The sequence below is a fragment of the Saimiri boliviensis genome, chromosome 4, assembly GCF_048565385.1.
Source record: "Saimiri boliviensis isolate mSaiBol1 chromosome 4, mSaiBol1.pri, whole genome shotgun sequence".
Classification (NCBI taxonomy): domain Eukaryota; kingdom Metazoa; phylum Chordata; class Mammalia; order Primates; family Cebidae; genus Saimiri; species Saimiri boliviensis.
The window spans coordinates 130,437,416-130,455,098 of record NC_133452.1 but is presented as its reverse complement, the minus strand read 5'-3'; the positions used below and the strand labels follow the sequence as shown (position 1 = coordinate 130,455,098).

The 17,683-nt window shown below is 44.8% G+C and overlaps 1 protein-coding gene across 1 annotated transcript; it reads right to left on the bottom strand.

Moving 5' to 3' along the window:
- Nucleotides 1-6,555: 6,555 nt before the first annotated feature.
- Nucleotides 6,556-16,724, bottom strand: TAP2 (transporter 2, ATP binding cassette subfamily B member). Its single transcript, XM_039467951.2, has 12 exons — nucleotides 16,606-16,724; nucleotides 15,698-16,191; nucleotides 15,494-15,608; nucleotides 13,610-13,740; nucleotides 13,123-13,328; nucleotides 10,585-10,782; nucleotides 10,316-10,444; nucleotides 8,513-8,701; nucleotides 8,161-8,334; nucleotides 7,828-7,987; nucleotides 7,353-7,489; nucleotides 6,556-6,987 (listed from the first exon to the last, which is right to left on the bottom strand). The coding sequence occupies exons 2-12, from the start codon at nucleotides 16,185-16,187 to the stop codon at nucleotides 6,808-6,810; spliced, it is 2,109 nt and encodes a 702-aa protein (XP_039323885.2). The 5' UTR covers nucleotides 16,188-16,191; nucleotides 16,606-16,724; the 3' UTR covers nucleotides 6,556-6,807.
- Nucleotides 16,725-17,683: the final 959 nt, after the last annotated feature.

Sequence of the window (17,683 nt, the reverse complement as noted above, 5' to 3'; positions counted from 1 at the left end):
CAGCCTCCCAAAGTGCTGGGATTACAGGGGTGAGCCATCGTGCCCAGCCTTGATTTTTCTTATCATCTAGTTTGTTCCATTATGATCAGAGAATAATTTCTATGACATTTCTACTTTTTTTTCTAACTTACTGAGGCATTTTGTTCCATAATATGTAGTCTATTTTCATGAATGTTTTGTTGAAACTTGAAAGGATGTGTTCTCTATTTTCAATTTTGAAAGTTCAACATAGATGTAGCATATCTATATTTTAATTCATAGTAATATCTTCTGTGTTCATACTTATTTTTTGTCCACTTAACCGATCTAGTCCAGGGAAAGGGAATTAAAGTGTTCTATTGGAAGTACATTTCTGAATATTTTCCTTTTATCTACCTTAAATTCTGCTTTATGTGTCTACCTCAAATTTCTACCTATTTGGCATTTAGAACTTAAATATATGTCTCATATATTCATATGAATCTTATACTTCACATTAAAAAGTGCCCTTCTTGTCACACTCAATTTTTTTTGTTTTTTTGGTTTTTTTGATGGGGTGTCTGAATTTCATCCTGTTTGGTAAGAAGAAAAGTGACCGCTGCTTTCTTTTTGTTTGCATTCTCTTGTTATGCCTTTACCCATCATCTTATTTGTTGAAAATAATGAATGCATCTTTCTGAGTGGGTTTATGTTAGGTGTCTTTTGCATATTGCAAATAATCTATTCTAAAAATATTTTTATTTATATACTTCAGTTAAGAAGCCCATTTACAATTATTCACATGGCAAATAGAGTCAATGTAATCTGGAGATATTATTATCATCTGTTAAATATGTTTATATGAATATTTATTTTTAAAAATCTTTCACTATATCTTTTTTGTGGGTTTTTCAAAATTTAGTTTTTCAGATACTAAGAAGGTATACATCCCAGGGTTGCCTTGATAATCTTATTTGTTTATAATACACTTAGTTCCCTCTTTCTTTAGATAGATCCTATTAGTTTTCTATAATGAATAATCATAAAACTAGCTCATATCCTCTCCCTTCCTCTTTCTGTGTGTGTGTATGTGTGTGTCCTCACCTTTATACTCTTAAATATGCTTTAAATATGAGTACTTAATTTTTTTTTTTTTTTTTTTTTTTTTTTTTTTTTTTTTTTGAGACGGAGTTTCGCTCTTGTTACCCAGGCTGGAGTGCAATGGCGCGATCTCAGCTCACTGCAACCTCCGCCTCCTGGGTTCAGGCAATTCTCCTGCCTCAGCCTCCTGAGTAGCTGGGATTACAGGCACGCGCCACCATGCCCAGCTATTTTTTTTGTATTTTTAGTAGAGACGGGGTTTCACCATGTTGACCAAGATGGTCTCGATCTCTTGACCTTGTGATCCACCCGCCTCGGCCTCCCAAAGTGCTGGGATTACAGGCTTGAGCCACCGCGCCCGGCCTATGAGTACTTAATTTATTAGTTGTAATATTTTGACTTCTATATGTTACAGATGAGAATATCAAGAAGTTTATTTTATATTCTTATTTCATATTTCCACTTATTCTATAATTATTGAAAAATGTGTTTCAATTTGTCAATTTCTTCTTATAATTCTCTAATATTTCTTACATTTTTGTAATTTTATTGCTAGGTGCAGACTGATTCAGTTTTATTATAATGTTCTGATGACTTCGTTATTACTATGTAATGGCTGTCTTTGTTTTTACTAATGCCTTTGGTCTTAGACTATATGTTTAGTTATTTCTGTGACTACATAAGTTGTCTTCTGTCTTCTGTTAGTGTATGTTTTGTGTATCTTATGTCAGGTTTTGATTTAACATTTTCATGTTTTTAGATTTTTATGTGATCTTCTGAAGGGTGTATAACTGGATTTTGTCGTATTTTGTTAATCTAATCTGAGAACTTTAACTCCCAGATTTAAGCTGTAAACACTTGTGCTTACTGTGCTATTTGGATTTGTTTCTGTTACAGTATATTGTGCTTTCTATTTGCTTGTCTTACTTTGCTTCCTTTTTTTATCTCCTTGCATCACTTACATTAAATTGATTAAATTTTGATTTAAAGTGTTCTTTAATTTCTCCCTACTGATTTAGGAGTTTTAAATTCTAAATATACTAGTTAAAAGTCAGTCTTACGTTATTAACATGTTTACCAAATGTGGAAGTATCTGATGGTAATGAATATCTCTATCCTCCTTTCAAACAAGGCAAAGACTTTAGAGTGCTTTCAGTTTGTCTGCCTCATTCTCGTGTTATTTGTGGCTTCTCTGCCTTTTTTAAAAGTTTAAGTCATTTTTATTAGTGCTTCTTATCATTACTGTCATATGTCATTCCTCATTCTGATTTTCCAATATTTTAGATGAACTCTTTATTTTTGTCGTGGGTATGTGTGTTTATTCTTCTCATCTTTGCTCCTTTATCATTCTGGGTTTAGTATCTCTGTTACATACATGATAATATTAAAAAGCAAATGACAACTACAATACAATGCTACTTTCACCCAGAATATTGGCAAAATTTTTAAAATTAACACTCTCTATTGGTAAAAAAAAAAAAAGTATAGATATATATATAGAGAGAAAGGAATAAACATATATTGCTGCTGGAACTGTAAATTGATATAGCCTCTATGAAGGCAATCTTGCAATATCTATCAATATTCATAATGTGTATATTGGACTCAGCAATTCCCCTTTAAGATTTTATCATACTCATATTTTCGCATATGTGCATTACAATGTCTATACAAGACTAACTAGCAGCAGCAAAAGACTTCCAATAACCTAACTAGCCATCAGTAGAAGGAAACAGGCTGCATGAAATATAGAACTTCCATACAATAGAATACTACATATTTTTAATTTAAAAAGTAAAGTTCAGAGCAGTGAACTTAGGGAGTTGCTATTTGAAAAAATACTGAGCAAGAATGTAGATACACATATTTGCTAACACAGTAAACTTCTCTGGAAGGAAAAACGCAAAACTGGAAGCATGGATTGCCTGTGCAAGAGGGATTAGCAACCCTTGGGGAAGGATGAGAGTGAGACTCTCCTCTGTATATTTCTTTGTGTCTTTTGAATTTTAAACCACATTAAAATATTGCCTATTTAAATAAATAAATAATATCTTTTAAAAAGAGGTTAGTAGGAAGATAAGCGGAATCAGGGGGTACAGGCAGCTCTTTTGAGAAGCTGTTTTGCAAAGCTGGGCAAAGTCCACCTTTCCTTAGATATGTGACCCAGGCAAGTTAGTAAATGTTTCTAAAACTCCATTTTCTCATTCTTAGAATTGAGATAGTAATACCTGCCACATAGAATGGTCTTGAAAATAAGGTAAGAAGATAAACAGTATGTCAGATACTTAGCACAAGCACCAGTCAATGCTTATTAGGAGTAGAGTAGTAGTCTAATTCGAGTCCATAGAAGCCATCGAACTCCTGGGACATCTAGTATCTCCTGGGACCACTAGATGGCATCAGACTCAAGCAGATGCTCCCTTAGCTTAGCTCTAAAACACAACCAAGATTGTTGTTATTCCCCAATCCTTTCCCCTCCCCACCCCCGAATTTTGACAATTCCACATTTCCTCCTCTTGTTTCACAATTGCCATGTGAATTCCAAGTGACTATCCCACTGGGTGGAGGCATAAAGTACTTGAAACTCAATGCTGTTTCCACATAGTCCCAGGCAGACAGGATAGGGAGTTGTTTTGGGGTCCGAGGAAATCTATGAGTTTCCAAAGCTTTCCCCTCTCCGTTCACACTTTCCCTTAGAAAGAATAAGGCATGCCTAGGTGGGAAAGATACTGCAGGGAAGTGACAGGAAGGGGAAATTATAGGGTAAGGAGATCAATCAAATGTGATGGGGCGCAGGAGTGAACAAAAAGAACTCTGAAGCAAACCAGGATTACTGATATCTGTGGTTCCCAGACAAACCACACTTATAGGAATTTGTCTGTCTAGGCTGAATATTCTGACTGTCAGGGAACATTTTTCTGTGTCCCTGACTTAAAGCCTACCTGGGAGTTTTCCCTGAGATGAGAAACTCTCAGGCTATCTTGAAGTCTGCTGCAGCTTCTGTGCTGCCCATCAAAATTAGTTTTCCACCCAGCTTTATCATGATGAGCTGTGTGCTTTCTTGTCCGTTTCTCTGTAAAATTAGATTTGACTGTTACATTATCTTTAAAATGCCTTCCAGGCTTAAAGTATGATGATGCATGGGTGTGATTGTACTGAGAAAATCAAAGAATTTCTCAGATCATCTCCCATGAGAACTTCAGCTTCCATAAAGTTGGGAGATACAGGAATTATTATTCCTGTTTTATGAATAAATGACATTTGTAGGGAGGGAAAGGGGCCGGGCCCCAGTTCTTCTCTCCAAATGCCTATTTTACCCTCTGTGAAATTTGAGAGATGGATAGGTTTGGAGCTGCAAGTCAGCCCAGGATGAAAGAGGCGAATCTGCACAAGAAACTGCCCACTGTCACCCCGCCCTCGCCCCACCCTGCTCCCAACAGCTGCCAGGCAATTAAAATTCCAAACAGCAGTTCTGGCAAATCCATTGCCAGCACTGGAAAGTACCTGCTGTTTCCGGGAATATGAAGGTTTCTCTTTCCTAGAATAGAAATCTTACAGGTAAGTCCCTCCCAGCAACCAGTGATGTGTACAATGCTGCATTTTCAGTGGTGGGGATGTGCACAAAGGATTAAGAAAGAGGATGATGGAGGAGAGATTTATTCATTTGTTCAATAGACTTTTTATTTATTCCCTACTATAAATCAGGCCCTCGGCCAGGTAGCAGATATAAAGCTTAATAAGATATATGGCTTTCCCCCCAGGTGCTCATAGTCTAGTGAAAGGTCAAAAAAGCAGGGAAGGGGAAGATCGAGTTTGAAAAGGGCTGTGAAAGGCAACCACACAGGGATAGAAGCACATGGAAACGGCACTTTCCCCAGACTGAGGACATAAGGAAGGCTTCCTGGACAACCTGAACCCTGAGTTAAGTCTTGAACTTGAAAATCGAGGGCGAGTCAAGCAGAAAATGGGCAAGAAAACACCATATGCAAAGGCACGAAGGTACTGGGGAGGGCAGGAAGTTTGTTGTGGAGCTGAATGCAACAGGCAAGGGTGAGAGGGAGGGGCTGGAACACTCTGTGTGCTCTGAAAAGGATCTCAGCAGCAGGGCTGAAGAGCACCTGAAGGAATTTTCAGAAATGCTGTCAGGCTATGTGACACAGAATTTGGAAAAATGACTTTGTGAAGAATGGCTGGGAGAGGGGAGCTAATAATAGAGAAACCTCTGGAGATGGGATCATCTCAAGACCATGAGTGAAGGCTCCAACAATGGGCCTGGGGAGAAGGGAATCGATTCAGAATTATTTGGAGCTAAAAGCAGCAGAGCTTTTCTTGATCTGATTATGGATTAGGGTTTATGGACACAAGATGCAATATAATTTATTGGGTCAGGGTGTGGATTCTAGGGTCAGGCCTCTACTCAAACTCAAACTCCACCACTACAACCACCTTGGGAAAGTCATTTAGCTTCTTTGCGCTTCAGTTTCCTCATCTATCAAATGGGGATAATAACCAACCTCATAGGGTTGGGGATAATGAATAAAAATGGTAACACAAGAAAAACATTTAGAATAGTTCCTACTCACATTAAAACTCAATAAATGGCTGGATGTGGTGGCTCATGCCTGTAATCCCAGCACTTTGGGGGGCCAAAACGAGCAGATCACAAGGTCAGGAGTTCGACACCAGCCTGGTCAACACGGCAAAACACCGTCTCTACTAAAAATACAAAAAATTAGCCAGGCATGATGGCATGCACCTGTAATCCCAGATACTTGGGAGGCCAAGGCAGAATTGCTTGAACCTGGGAGGCAGAGTTTGCAGTGAGCCAAGATCATGCCACTGCACTCCAGCCTGGGTGACAGAGTAAGACTCCATCTAAAAAAAACTCTATAAATGGTAGCTGTTACCAATGTCATTATTAATACTGTTAATCAGAGAACTGTCCCTCCATACCCTAGCTTCCCCAAAATAGCAGACACTGGTGGGAATAGGGAAGGATACAGAATGTCAATCTCATGAATATTTATGTCATTTTTGGTTAATTTCTATCTCAAAAACAAACAGATAAATGGGACAAACAGCAAAATAGTAACTACAGTTATCTCCGGCAAGTGAAGCAATGGGTACTTTTTTATATTGTCTATATTTTCTGTATGAATGCATAACAGTTCACGTAAGAAGGAAAATATTTGCCGGGCGCGGTGGCTCAAGCCTGTAATCCCAGCACTTTGGGAGGCCGAGGCGGGTGGATCACGAGGTCGAGAGATCGAGACCATCCTGGTCAACAAGGTGAAACCCCGTCTCACTAAAAATACAAAAAAAGTTAGCTGGGCGTGGTGGTGCGTGCCTGTAATCCCAGCTACTTAGGAGGCTGAGGCAGAATTGCCTGAGCCCAGGAGGCGGAGGTTGCGGTGAGCCGAGATCGCGCCATTGCACTCCAGCCTGGGTAAAAAGAGCGAAACTCCGTCTCAAAAAAAAAAAAAAAAAGAAGGAAAATATTTTAAAATAGATTTATTGTTCCACAAAATACTATTCATCATTAGGCAAAGCTCTAGTCACCAGGAAATTAAGTTTCCTGGACACAGACAGTCCCCACCCCACCCCATCAAAAACACTTAGGGTCCGAATCTCCATCGTGCCTGCAGCTCAGAAACAACTATCTGGCCGCACAGCTCTAGGGAAACTCAAAGCAGGAAGAGCTCTGGGTCCTGGAGACGCCCCTGAGAAGGGCCCAGTATCCCCGGGGCCTCAGTCCATCAGCCGCTGCTGTACCAGGCGGGAATAGACGTCCTCTCCCTCCTGGAGCTGCGCAAGCTCCTGCAGCTCGCCCTGCTGGAGCACCAGGATCTGGTGGGCGCTCTGAACTGTCTGCAGCCTGTGAGCGATCACCAGCACCGTGCGGTCCCCACGGGAATTCCAGTCCTGCAGCTGAAAGGGTGATCACAGTGCCTCAGAAAGACAGGGAGGAAATGGACACCATATCCACCTGGGCACCATCTCTGATGACTTAGGGCAAAGAGGTGTGAAATACAAGAGGGTAGGAAAGGGCAGTAGATACAGGCCTGGACCGCCCTTCTCTCCCGGCTGTGCTGCCACAGCTGGAGGAATGGAAGCCCAGGAGGAATCGGGGCTGCCTTCACACCACTGGGTTCCACTCCCCAACCCCAAGAAGGCACAGACTCTTTCCACTAGTGGGTCCTTTGTCCTCCCTCTGCCCACTTCTGCGCAGGCTGATCCTCCCAGCGTGCCCCCTCCCAGGCCCCACTGTCCCCTGCCCCTCTCACGGTGCTCACCGCCTGCTCGCACTGCACATCCAGGGCACTGGTGGCCTCATCCAGGATGAGGACCCGTGGGTCTCGCACGAGGGCCCGGGCAATGGCCAGACGTTGTTTCTGTCCCACAGCCAGCTGGTTCCCCTTCTCTCCTACATCTGAGAAAATGAGAGAAATTCTCTTCCTCAGATACAAGTGACGGAAACAACATATCACCAGGAGGGACAAGTGCACACCGGGTACTTCCACCAGGACCTCAGGAGTGTGGGGAGGGCCATGGGTGCGGACCTGACGGGGCTGCCCACGTGGAGGGAGCACTACTGTTGCATTGCTCTCTGCAAGCAAAGGCTCTTGATGATGTTCAGGGTGTGGGGACTGGTGAAAAGGGCCGGGAAACAGCAAACATCAAGTTACAGGCACACAACCCTCACTACTGACAGTTAGTCTAATTTTCTCCTTTTACTGACGGAGCAGTTCTACAATCTGCAGAAGATACCTGTGTATATTCCATGCTTCATTTCCTGTATGAAGTCATCCGCGTGGGCAGCCTGGGCAGCCGCCATCACCTTATCATCTTCGCAGCTCTGCAGCCCATAAGTAATGTTGCTCTTCACGGAACCCGAGAACAGCACAGGCTCCTGCCCAACTGAAACCACCTGTGCAGACAGAAAGAGGCAGGGGACTACAAGTAAACCCCCAGGGCTGGGACTCTCTTGTCCTCCCCATCTGCCTCCCTCAGCGTCAACACCTGGTGCTTCTTCCCATGGCTCTCCCATCCTCTCTGTACATGCTCCCCTCTCCTGTCCCCACCTTCTCCCTCCTCACCCACCTGGCTGTGCAGGTAGTGGTGTTCATATTGCGAGATGGGCTTTCCATCCAGCAGCACCTGTCCCCCTGTGGGCTGGTACAGATTCTGCAGTAGGGCAGCCACTGTGCTCTTCCCAGACCCATTGGGTCCCACCAGCGCTGTCACCTCGCCAGGACGTAGGGTGAACGTCAGCCCCTAGAAAACCAGAAAAGAGTTAAGGGCCTGCCCCTTCTCAGAATCCCTCTGTTTCTCTTCCTAGCAGAGGCAAGATCGCTTCTCAGAGGCAAATGATCTACAGGCTGTGATGCCCAATTATACATGAGCAGCAGAGAGCAAGGGTCCAGGTTTCCTCCCCGTGACCTCTTTCAGGCACCTTGAGCACAGGCTTGTCCGGGCGATTGGGATATGCAAAGGAGACGTCTTGGAACTTCACAACCCCCTGCAGAGCGGTGGGGGCCAGTGTGCCAGGTGAAGGCAGATTTGGCTGTCGGTCCAGGTAGGAGAAAACCTTCTCCGCAGCACCCACGTTGCTGAGCATATCCCCATAAATGTATACCAGGGTCTGGAAAACAGGAATTGGAAGGCCAGTTAATCAAACACACTCCTGCCACAGACCACCCTCCCGACGTCTCAGACTCCACCCACAAACACACTGCTCCTCCTCCATATTCAATAGAGATTCTCCACCTTTCAAGGTACAATTTGGATGGAATTTAAAAGTGGCACCAATACTCCAGTGTTCCAATTTACAATGTAACGGATATACAGTCCATTCTCCTACCACACAGCATTGCCTCTGGCCCCAGAGCTTTTCAGTTACTGCTTCCTACTACTTGTGCCCAGTTCTGTCTTGCTTGACTACATGGGGAACTCCTTAAATGCAGGCACTGTGCCCAATTCACCTTCGTAGCCATCAGAGTGCCGAGCGCAGTTCTCTACACAAAAAATATATGTATCAACTGTCTAGGAAATTGTTAAAATAAAGCCCTGGATGAAGTCACTGTTTCTGAGAACTGGTAAATGCAGGAAGAAAACTAAATGCTCACTCTCCCTTTCTTAATCAAACTGTACCACTGGGTGATGAAATGGCAGATGAGGGGAAGTCTCCCTTCATAGATGTACTTCAGCTAATACATGAAGAATGACAGAATCTCTCCCTTTTGCAGCCCTAAATTACATCATCATGGATCTGGGTACTGCCCATCAGGGGCTGATGTTGCCACAAATGGAGAACCAAACATTGTGTGCCTCTTGGCGGAAGAATGAATCACCACCTAAAAAAGTACTGTGGTTGGGAAAGAGAAAAAGAAAACCCTCAATCTCACAAGCTTTGAGGTTTATCTATCAATAGACAGGAAATACAGAGACAGAAGAGCATATAATACCACAGGGATTCAGTCAACAAAATCCAGCCCATAAGAAACTCCACAGGGCAAACAACCCATTTCTTCAACAAATAAACTTTGCAAAGGAAAACTTTTAGAAAGATACATGGGTGGATGGATGGACAGACGGACGGACAGACAGATGGATGCATAGATAGATAGATAAATAGATTTAAAAGATGTATTGATAGATGATAGATAGATAGATAGATAGATAGATAGATAGATAGATAGATAGATAGATATTTAAAAGATGTACCGACCAATCACAATACGTGGACCTTTTTTGGATCCTGATTCATACAAAATATAACAAACAACTCACACACATATATTACATAGATAACACAAGTGGAAAATTGACCTAACTGTATTTGATAAATTTGAAGAATTATTGTTAATTTTTTGGTGTGATGATGCCTTTGTTGTTATATACTTTTAAAGATGTTTATATTTTTAAGAAACATACTGAAATATTTACAGATGAAACTATATAATAGCTTGGATTTGCTTCGGAATAATAGCAAATCCTAGTTGAGAGGAAGTGGCTGGCAATACAGATCAAACAAGATTGGGCATGAGTTGATCACTGTTAAAGCACAGGATGTACGCATGTGAGTTTGTAATATTATTTGGTCTCATTTTTGGCGTATATTTAAAATCCTCCATAACAAAATTACTTGGGTTTTTTTTGTTTTGTATTGGTAAAAGGATCAAATAAAGCCCAAGGCCCAGAAGGCCCGAGAGACAAAGAGAGAGAGAAAAGGAGCGCATCCCTGGATGTCACTCACATGCACATAGCTCCGCACGCTCCCCTGGTACATCATAAAGGAAAGCAGGCTGCCCGGGGTGAGCTCCCCAGCCAGCATCTGCTGCAGCCCACAGCTCAGCATCAGCACCTGCATCCCCAACTGCAGCACCTGGGAGAGGAGAAGAAAGAGATGAGGCTGAGAATCTTCCCATTCTTTTTGAGACTGAGCTGCAAAGGACCCCAGAACCAGCTGTAGTTTCCCCTTCCTTTCCCCTCCCCCTTTCCTGGGCTCCTCCCACAGCCACTCACCCTCCTTAAGAGCAGGTACAAGGCCTGTTCCTGGTCTCTCCGCCAGCACAGCTGCCGGCTTTGTTCAAGGGCCTCTTTATAGCGACAGACCTCGTGCTCCTCGGCCCCAAAACTGCGAACGGTCTGCAGCCCTCCAACAGCCTCCCGCACCATCTGCCCCGCCCTGGCCGCTGCATCCTGGATCTCCCGAAGCACTGCCTGGAAAAGAAGGTCAGCAGACACTGGGGCTGATGTGGCAGAGGACAGCAGGCCCCCACATCTTATTCCGGCCCATGGGATGCTCCCTAGTCTACCTAAAAATGCCAAACTGTAAACTGTTTCTTTCCCTCTTCCTTACTCTTCTTTCCAGAAGGAATAAGAGTGAACAAAAGGAAGGAGGGAAAAAAATATTATTGAGCTCTCAGTGTGAGGTAGTACAGGAGATACATGCAATTTTTTAAAGCTTCATTTGAGGTAATTCTCCCATCCCCCATCCCCAGTGTCTGAAACAGGAAGGAAGGGTAGTTTTCCCAAGGAGCCACAGATAGTTAAGATAGGTGGAAATGTAATTCCAAATGAATCAGAGGCCTAAACATAAGAGCAAACACTGTAAGACTCCTAAGAAAATGTAGGAGAAAAGCCTCATGCCACTAGCTTTGGCAATGATTTCTTGGATATGACACCAAAAGCACAAGAAACAACAGATAAATCAGACTTCACTGAAATTTAAAACGTTTGTGCATCAAAGAACTCTGCCGACAAAATGAAAAAGCAACCATGAAATGTAAGAAAATATTTGCAAATCATAAATCTGATAAAGAATTAATATGCAAAACATACACCAAACTCCCACAATTCAAACAAAAAAATTAAAAAATGGGCAAGGAACTTACATTCTTTCAAAAAAGATGCAAAAATGGCCAAAAAGCATACAAAAAAATGTTCAGCAGTTACCAATCATTAGGGAAATACAAATCAAAACCACAAGGAGATAATCCTAATCACCTAATCACCACCATTAGGATGGCTATTAAAAAAAAAAAAAAGACAACAGAAAGTAATTAGCGTTGGTGAGGATGTGGAGAAACTGGAAATCTTACGCACTGCTAGCGGGAATTTAAAATGATGCTGCCGCTATGGTGGTTTGATATGGTCTGGCTGTGTCCCTACCCAAATCTCACCTTGAATGTGTTTTGGGAGGGACCCCGTGAAAGGTAATTGAATCATGGGGGCAAGTCTTTCCCCTTGCTGTTCTTATCATAGTGAGTAAGTCTCACGATATCTGATGGTTTTAAAAAGGAGTTCCCATGCACAAGCTCCCTTTTCTCTTGCCTGCTACCATGTGAGACACATCTTTCACCTTCCACCATGATTATGAGGTCTTCCCAGCCATATGGAACTGTAAGTGCAATAAACCTCTTTCTTTTGTAAACTGCCCAATCGTGGCTAGGTCTTTATCAGCAGCATAAAAATGGACTAATACATGGTTCCTCAAAAATTTTAAAATAGAATTGCCATGTGATCCAGCAATTCCACTTCTAAGTATACACCCAAAAGAACCAAAAGCAGGGTCTCAAACAGGTATTTGTACACTCATGTCCACAGCAGCATAATTCACAACAGCCAAAAGGTGGAAACAATGCAAATGTCCACTGACAGATGAATGGATAAGCAAAATGTGATATATGCACACAACAGAACTATTTATTATGCTCCCTTAAAAGGGAGGAAATTCTAACACATGCTACAATATGGATGAGCCCTGAAGACATTATGCTAAGTAAAATAAGTCACAAAAAGACAAATACTGTACGGTTCCACTTATGTACAGTACCTGGAGTCATCAAATTCATGAAGACAGAAGGTAGAATGGCGGTGGTCAGGGGCCAGGGGTTGGAGGTAGTAGGGAGTTACTATTTAGTGGGTACAGAGTTTCATTTCAGGAAGATGAAAAAAGTTCTGGAAATGGATGGTGACGATGGCTGCCCAATAACAATGTGGGTTTCTTAAATGGCACTGCACTGTACACTTCGAATGGTTAAAATGGTAAATTTTATGTTATGTATGTTTTACCACAACATAAAAGAAAAAGAGAAGGTGGAGCTGACATTCAGACTCAGGACTTCCCAAGGACCCCTCTTTTCCCTACGCTGCATCCAGACTTCTGCTGATTTTAAAGGGAAAAATTCCCTACCTAAAACCCTCTAAGAAAGCATTTTTAATCTTTGCAGGGGGAGTGGGAGATGTAGAGACTCCTTTGAGAAGCTAATGAAGAGTTATCCCTTATCGTCTTCCCTCCCTATTCCCTCCCCCACACACTCTCTCACACATTTATATTTTTGCTTGCAGTTCTGGAGTATCATGAACCTTCTGAACTCAAATATCCATTGTTGGATGGCTGGATAAGCAAGATGTGGTATATATACATGATATACCTTCCCCCACTAAAGGCTGTGAAGAGACCATCTATCTCTAGAAGATCCTCTACCCACAAATGTGGAAGCCTCCTCACCTGTCAGCTTTATTCTCCCCTGGGGGTTCCCTTACATGTGCACTCACCTGATGGCGGGCGTTGTACACCTTTTCAGCTGCCATTGTGAAGGGCATGTCCAGCAGAGAAAGGAAGGTGAGTCGAGGCGATATGCTGAGCATGAAGCCATACAGCCCCACCACTTTCACCAAGCTTCGCAAGAGCACATTGGCATTTAAAGGAAGCCAGTTACTCATCAGGGTGGTATCCGAGCTCAGCCGTGAGTTCAACTCCCCTAAGAAGGACAGAGCAGGTAAAGAAAGGAAACCCTGTGTACTGCAGGGCTCCCAGAAACTCCCTCCTGACCATCCCCTCTGACACAGCCCCCTCCTCTGAATACCCTCCTTCACGTGCAGAGAGGGACAGTGGAGGCTGCTTCTCCACCCTGTCCCAAGTGAGAAAAGCATCCCCAGGCCCTGGCACATGGGTGAAGGCAGGAGGAGAGGCTGTATGTGGAGGGTCACTGAGGGGCGAGGGATGACCATGGGAATCCCAGACCTGGACTCCAGGCCCCACCTGTCTTAGTCTCCTGAAAGAAATCAAGGTCCTGGCGCAGTAGGGAGGAGAAAAGCTGCTCCCGGATCCGCAAGTTGATTCTAGACATGGCGTAGGTGAAGAAGCCTCCTCTGCAGCCTGCAGACAGTGAGCTGTGGGGCAGGAGAATGAGGGGAGAAGGAGGTGCAGAGAAGGAGCAAGCCAGCGGGGGAAACAGACAGAGGAGCAAGCCAGGAGTGCAGAGAAGCACAAAGTCAGGGGAAGGCTTGCCAGGAGAGGCAAAAGAGAAAGAAACGAGAGACAGACACACAGAGAGAGAAGAGATAAGAAATACACAGAGGAAGAGGAAAGGGAAGACATGGTGAGCTAGATATAGGAACAAAATCATAACATGTACAAATTCACAAGTATTTACGGAGTGCACTCTGTACGAGACACAGTGGAAGACGACAATCAAAGTGAAAAGATATTGTGAAAACAACTATCCCAGTGCTTGCTTCTGTCCTGGCCTCCCTCAGGCTTGTCCCTCTGCGTCTCCTCTGCACTGGTCTCCTTCCTGCCCCATACCCAAAGCCCCTCTCTGTCATCATAGATACTTCGTCATTGGAGCTGCAGTAATAAACTCCATCCCCACCATTCTCTGGAGCCCCAGAGGCATGTGGTTCCCATCTTTCATCCTTCAAGATGGAAAATTCCTCTTAGACCAACTACATGTCTACAATAAAACTTAGAGGAAAAAATATAAAAGCATAAAAGCGGGTATTTTACAAAGTATAGGTTTCTAATACAAATTTAGTCACCATATTGAAGAGGCGCTTGGAATAGTCAGACATGATATGATGAGGGTTTGGCCTTTCACGTGGGATGCGTTCTGAGAAATGTGTCATCAGACGGTTTCACCGTTGTACGAACATCATCGAGCGTACTTACACAAACCTAGATGTCAGAGCCTACGGCACACCTAGGCCATGCAGTTTAGCCTCTTGCTCCTAGGCTACAAATCTGTACAACATATGACTGCACATAACACTGTAGGCGACTGTAACACGAAGGTAACTATTTGTGTATCAAAACATAGAAAAGGTACAGTAAAAATATGGTGTTATAATCTTGTGGGTCCACCATCTTATATGTGGCCCCTCACTGACCTAAACATCGTTATGCAATGCATGACTGTAGTTAGTTTCAGCAGAAAGCAGCCAGGATGGAATGAAGGCACAATGGAGAAGTGGTTTTTGAGGGTATTCTAAATTAAGCCTGACCATTAAAATAGAGGCAGGTGGGGATTGGGGTAAGGTGAGGGCGCATCTGCTTAAACTTTGCACCCCAGGTGCCTCACTCACCTCATCCCAGTCCCAGACCTATCAAACAGTTTGTTTATGTCTAGAAAGAGAAGGGAAAGTACGTGAAGGGAAAAGAGTAATGATTCTGGAAAGAAAGGTGACAAGCCTCAGAGTAAGATCATCAGGGATTGGCAAGATGAACTCTGAAAGAAGAGTGAGAGGGAGAAGCATGCCCGTCCTGAGGAGAGAGTGACCCTGGAGAGATCCCCTGGAGACAGACTCAGGGGTAGGAGGTAGGAGGCAGAAAGAAATGGAACTTCATGGGCCTAGGAATGTTAAGAAATAGCTGAGAGACATTCCATCTGAGACTTAAATTGCTTTTGTACTGCCTTCACTCATAACTTGTACCTATGATAAGACCAGATAAACCTTGAAGATATTGGATGAATACGAATGAAGAAATGAATGGATAGATGAAAGAGAATAGTGATTACATTCACCATATTTTAGTTTAAGTATTTTTGTGCTTTGTGCCTGAAAGGGCCTAGAAATGGAGTTAGGGAAGTGAAGACCCATGCCATCTTTTGGAGCTAGCAAATGGACCCGGCTGCCCATCACCTACCTGCCAAAGGAGAAGACGCACATGAAGAAGATGGCACTGGCAAAGGCATGGGGGTCAAAATCACCTCCAAGGATGTCAATCACACGACCCGTATAGTGAGGGATGAATGTCTCACCTGAAAGAGGCATGAAAAATAGCACATGAATGTGCTGGTACCCAGGCCCTTTTCCCGCCTCCAACTCACAACGGCCTCTCCTGACTCACCCAAGACAGCGAGGACAAGGAAGAAGATGGCGGCAATGACGAAAGGCAGGTCCGGCCTGGAGAGCTTCAGCAGCCTCCACATCAAGACTTTGTTGTTGGTCTGGGCCGCCTCCTCCTGGGCTCCAGGAGGGCTCAGCACAGCCCACAGTGACCAGCTGAGCCCCGCGGCCCCATACCCCACCAGCAGCCAGCTCCAAGTCGCTTCAGCGACTCTGGCTGGGGGAGCACGTGAGGCCCCCGCGATCAGGGTTCTCAGGGAGACAGTCAGGGGAGTGGCCAGGCAGAGTGGAGGCAGCAGGGTCCCCACAAATCCCAGTAGCCCTGTTAGCTTTAGCAATCCCCACAGCCCTCCCAGCCGCACGGTCCCCTCCAGCCATAGTCCTGGCAGCCCTTGAGGAAGCAAAGTCCCCAGAGGGCCCTGCAGCAGCCACAGTAAAGCCGCGTCCACCAGCAGCAGAGAGGTCCAGGGTCTCAGGTCAGGGAGCGGCATGGCCCTATCAATGGGAATAAGAGATGAGAAATTACGGTAGTAGAATCCCAGTCCTTGTCCCCGCCCTCCTACCCGTCCGCCTCCGCCCAACCCGTCCATCGGTTTCTCATTTTAGCCTATTCGACCCTGAGAGCTCCCCTGGGCAACCGGTGCTCATCCGTACACCCCTCCCATGACAGACAGCTTTCGGCCTGTCTGGGGAGCTGGAAGCATGACCATCAGGAGCCTCGTGCTTAAAAAAAAAAAAAAAAACCGGGTCCCCACCCCCACCCCCGCCTGCCGCGGTGAGCTAAGCGGTCGGGGCTCCGCTCCCTCCTATCGCCGCGTGCAGAGGGACGGGGAAGCTGGGGGGCCAAGAGGCTAGTGGCTTGGGCTGCGTCCCTGTTGGCGCTCCAGGTTCCCCTCTGCACCAACTCACCAGCCGCGGCGGGGAGACTGCGGCTCCGGGGCTTCTGCTCTAGCGCGGAGGTCCGCTCCGTCTCTCCCAGCTTCGCCGGCCGCTCTGGTCCCCCAGCTGCGCTCAGCCGGGGCGGGCGTCTGCGCTCGGGCAGCTTTCGCTTTCGCTTCCCCAGCCCAGGCTTTCATTCCGGGCGAGGCCGCCGGGAGGGGGCGCGCGAGACCCGCAGGCAGAACTGGAGCCCGAAACCCGGTTCGCGCGGCCCAGGCCTGCAGCGAGTCGCACTCACCCTTAGCGGCGGTTACTCTGGGATATCAAACTGCAAAAAATGTTTCTTTGTCATTAAGTAAAATACAGTTGTCTCAGGACAACTTTATCTGTTGCCTTTGCCTTGTAATTGGAGAATCACTAGATTTTCTCAGTTACTACTTCAAGCCCTGAGCCTGCTATGAAGAAGGGCTGCTCTCTTCTCCCATGCAAGCTCCAGTTTTAGGCGAGCGAAAAAAGCCGGGCTCTCCTAGATAGAAGGTTCCAACCACTCTCACTAGGCCAAAGGGGAGTTCCACGTACAGATTTTGAATTTAGGAGGCCCTGATCTTTTATCTTCATCCATCCTTCTCAGCGGAGCACCTTGAGCTGGCGCGGGTTCAGGTGCCTCTAAGCCTGTACTCCAAATTCTGTTGAGAGCACCTTCAGCCTATGAGGGAAACGCACCGTACTGGGCCTTGGTTCTTGTTCTATTTTAACACTGTTTAGAACAGTAATCGGGTTTCTCAATATCCTTCCTGACCCAGAGCCTACCTATGCAACAGACAAATATGTTTATTCCAGAAAGGACTCCAGATTGAAACCACCTCCCAAACTGAAAACAAAACAAACAAAATCCCCAAAGGAAGGGTCACTTGGATCCCAAATCACCGTTTTGAAATGTTATTTGTATGTCTACCAGTGAGTCACTTAAAGTTTAAAATAGTGGTGGCGGGGAGGGGGTATTTTAAGTAGGTACTCAATAAAGTTTTTACAACTCTATTCATTCTGGCATTGTAAGAATCTCTCCCTAATGAAAAAAGCTCCGTGCTCAGCTGCTTCCTACTTTCAA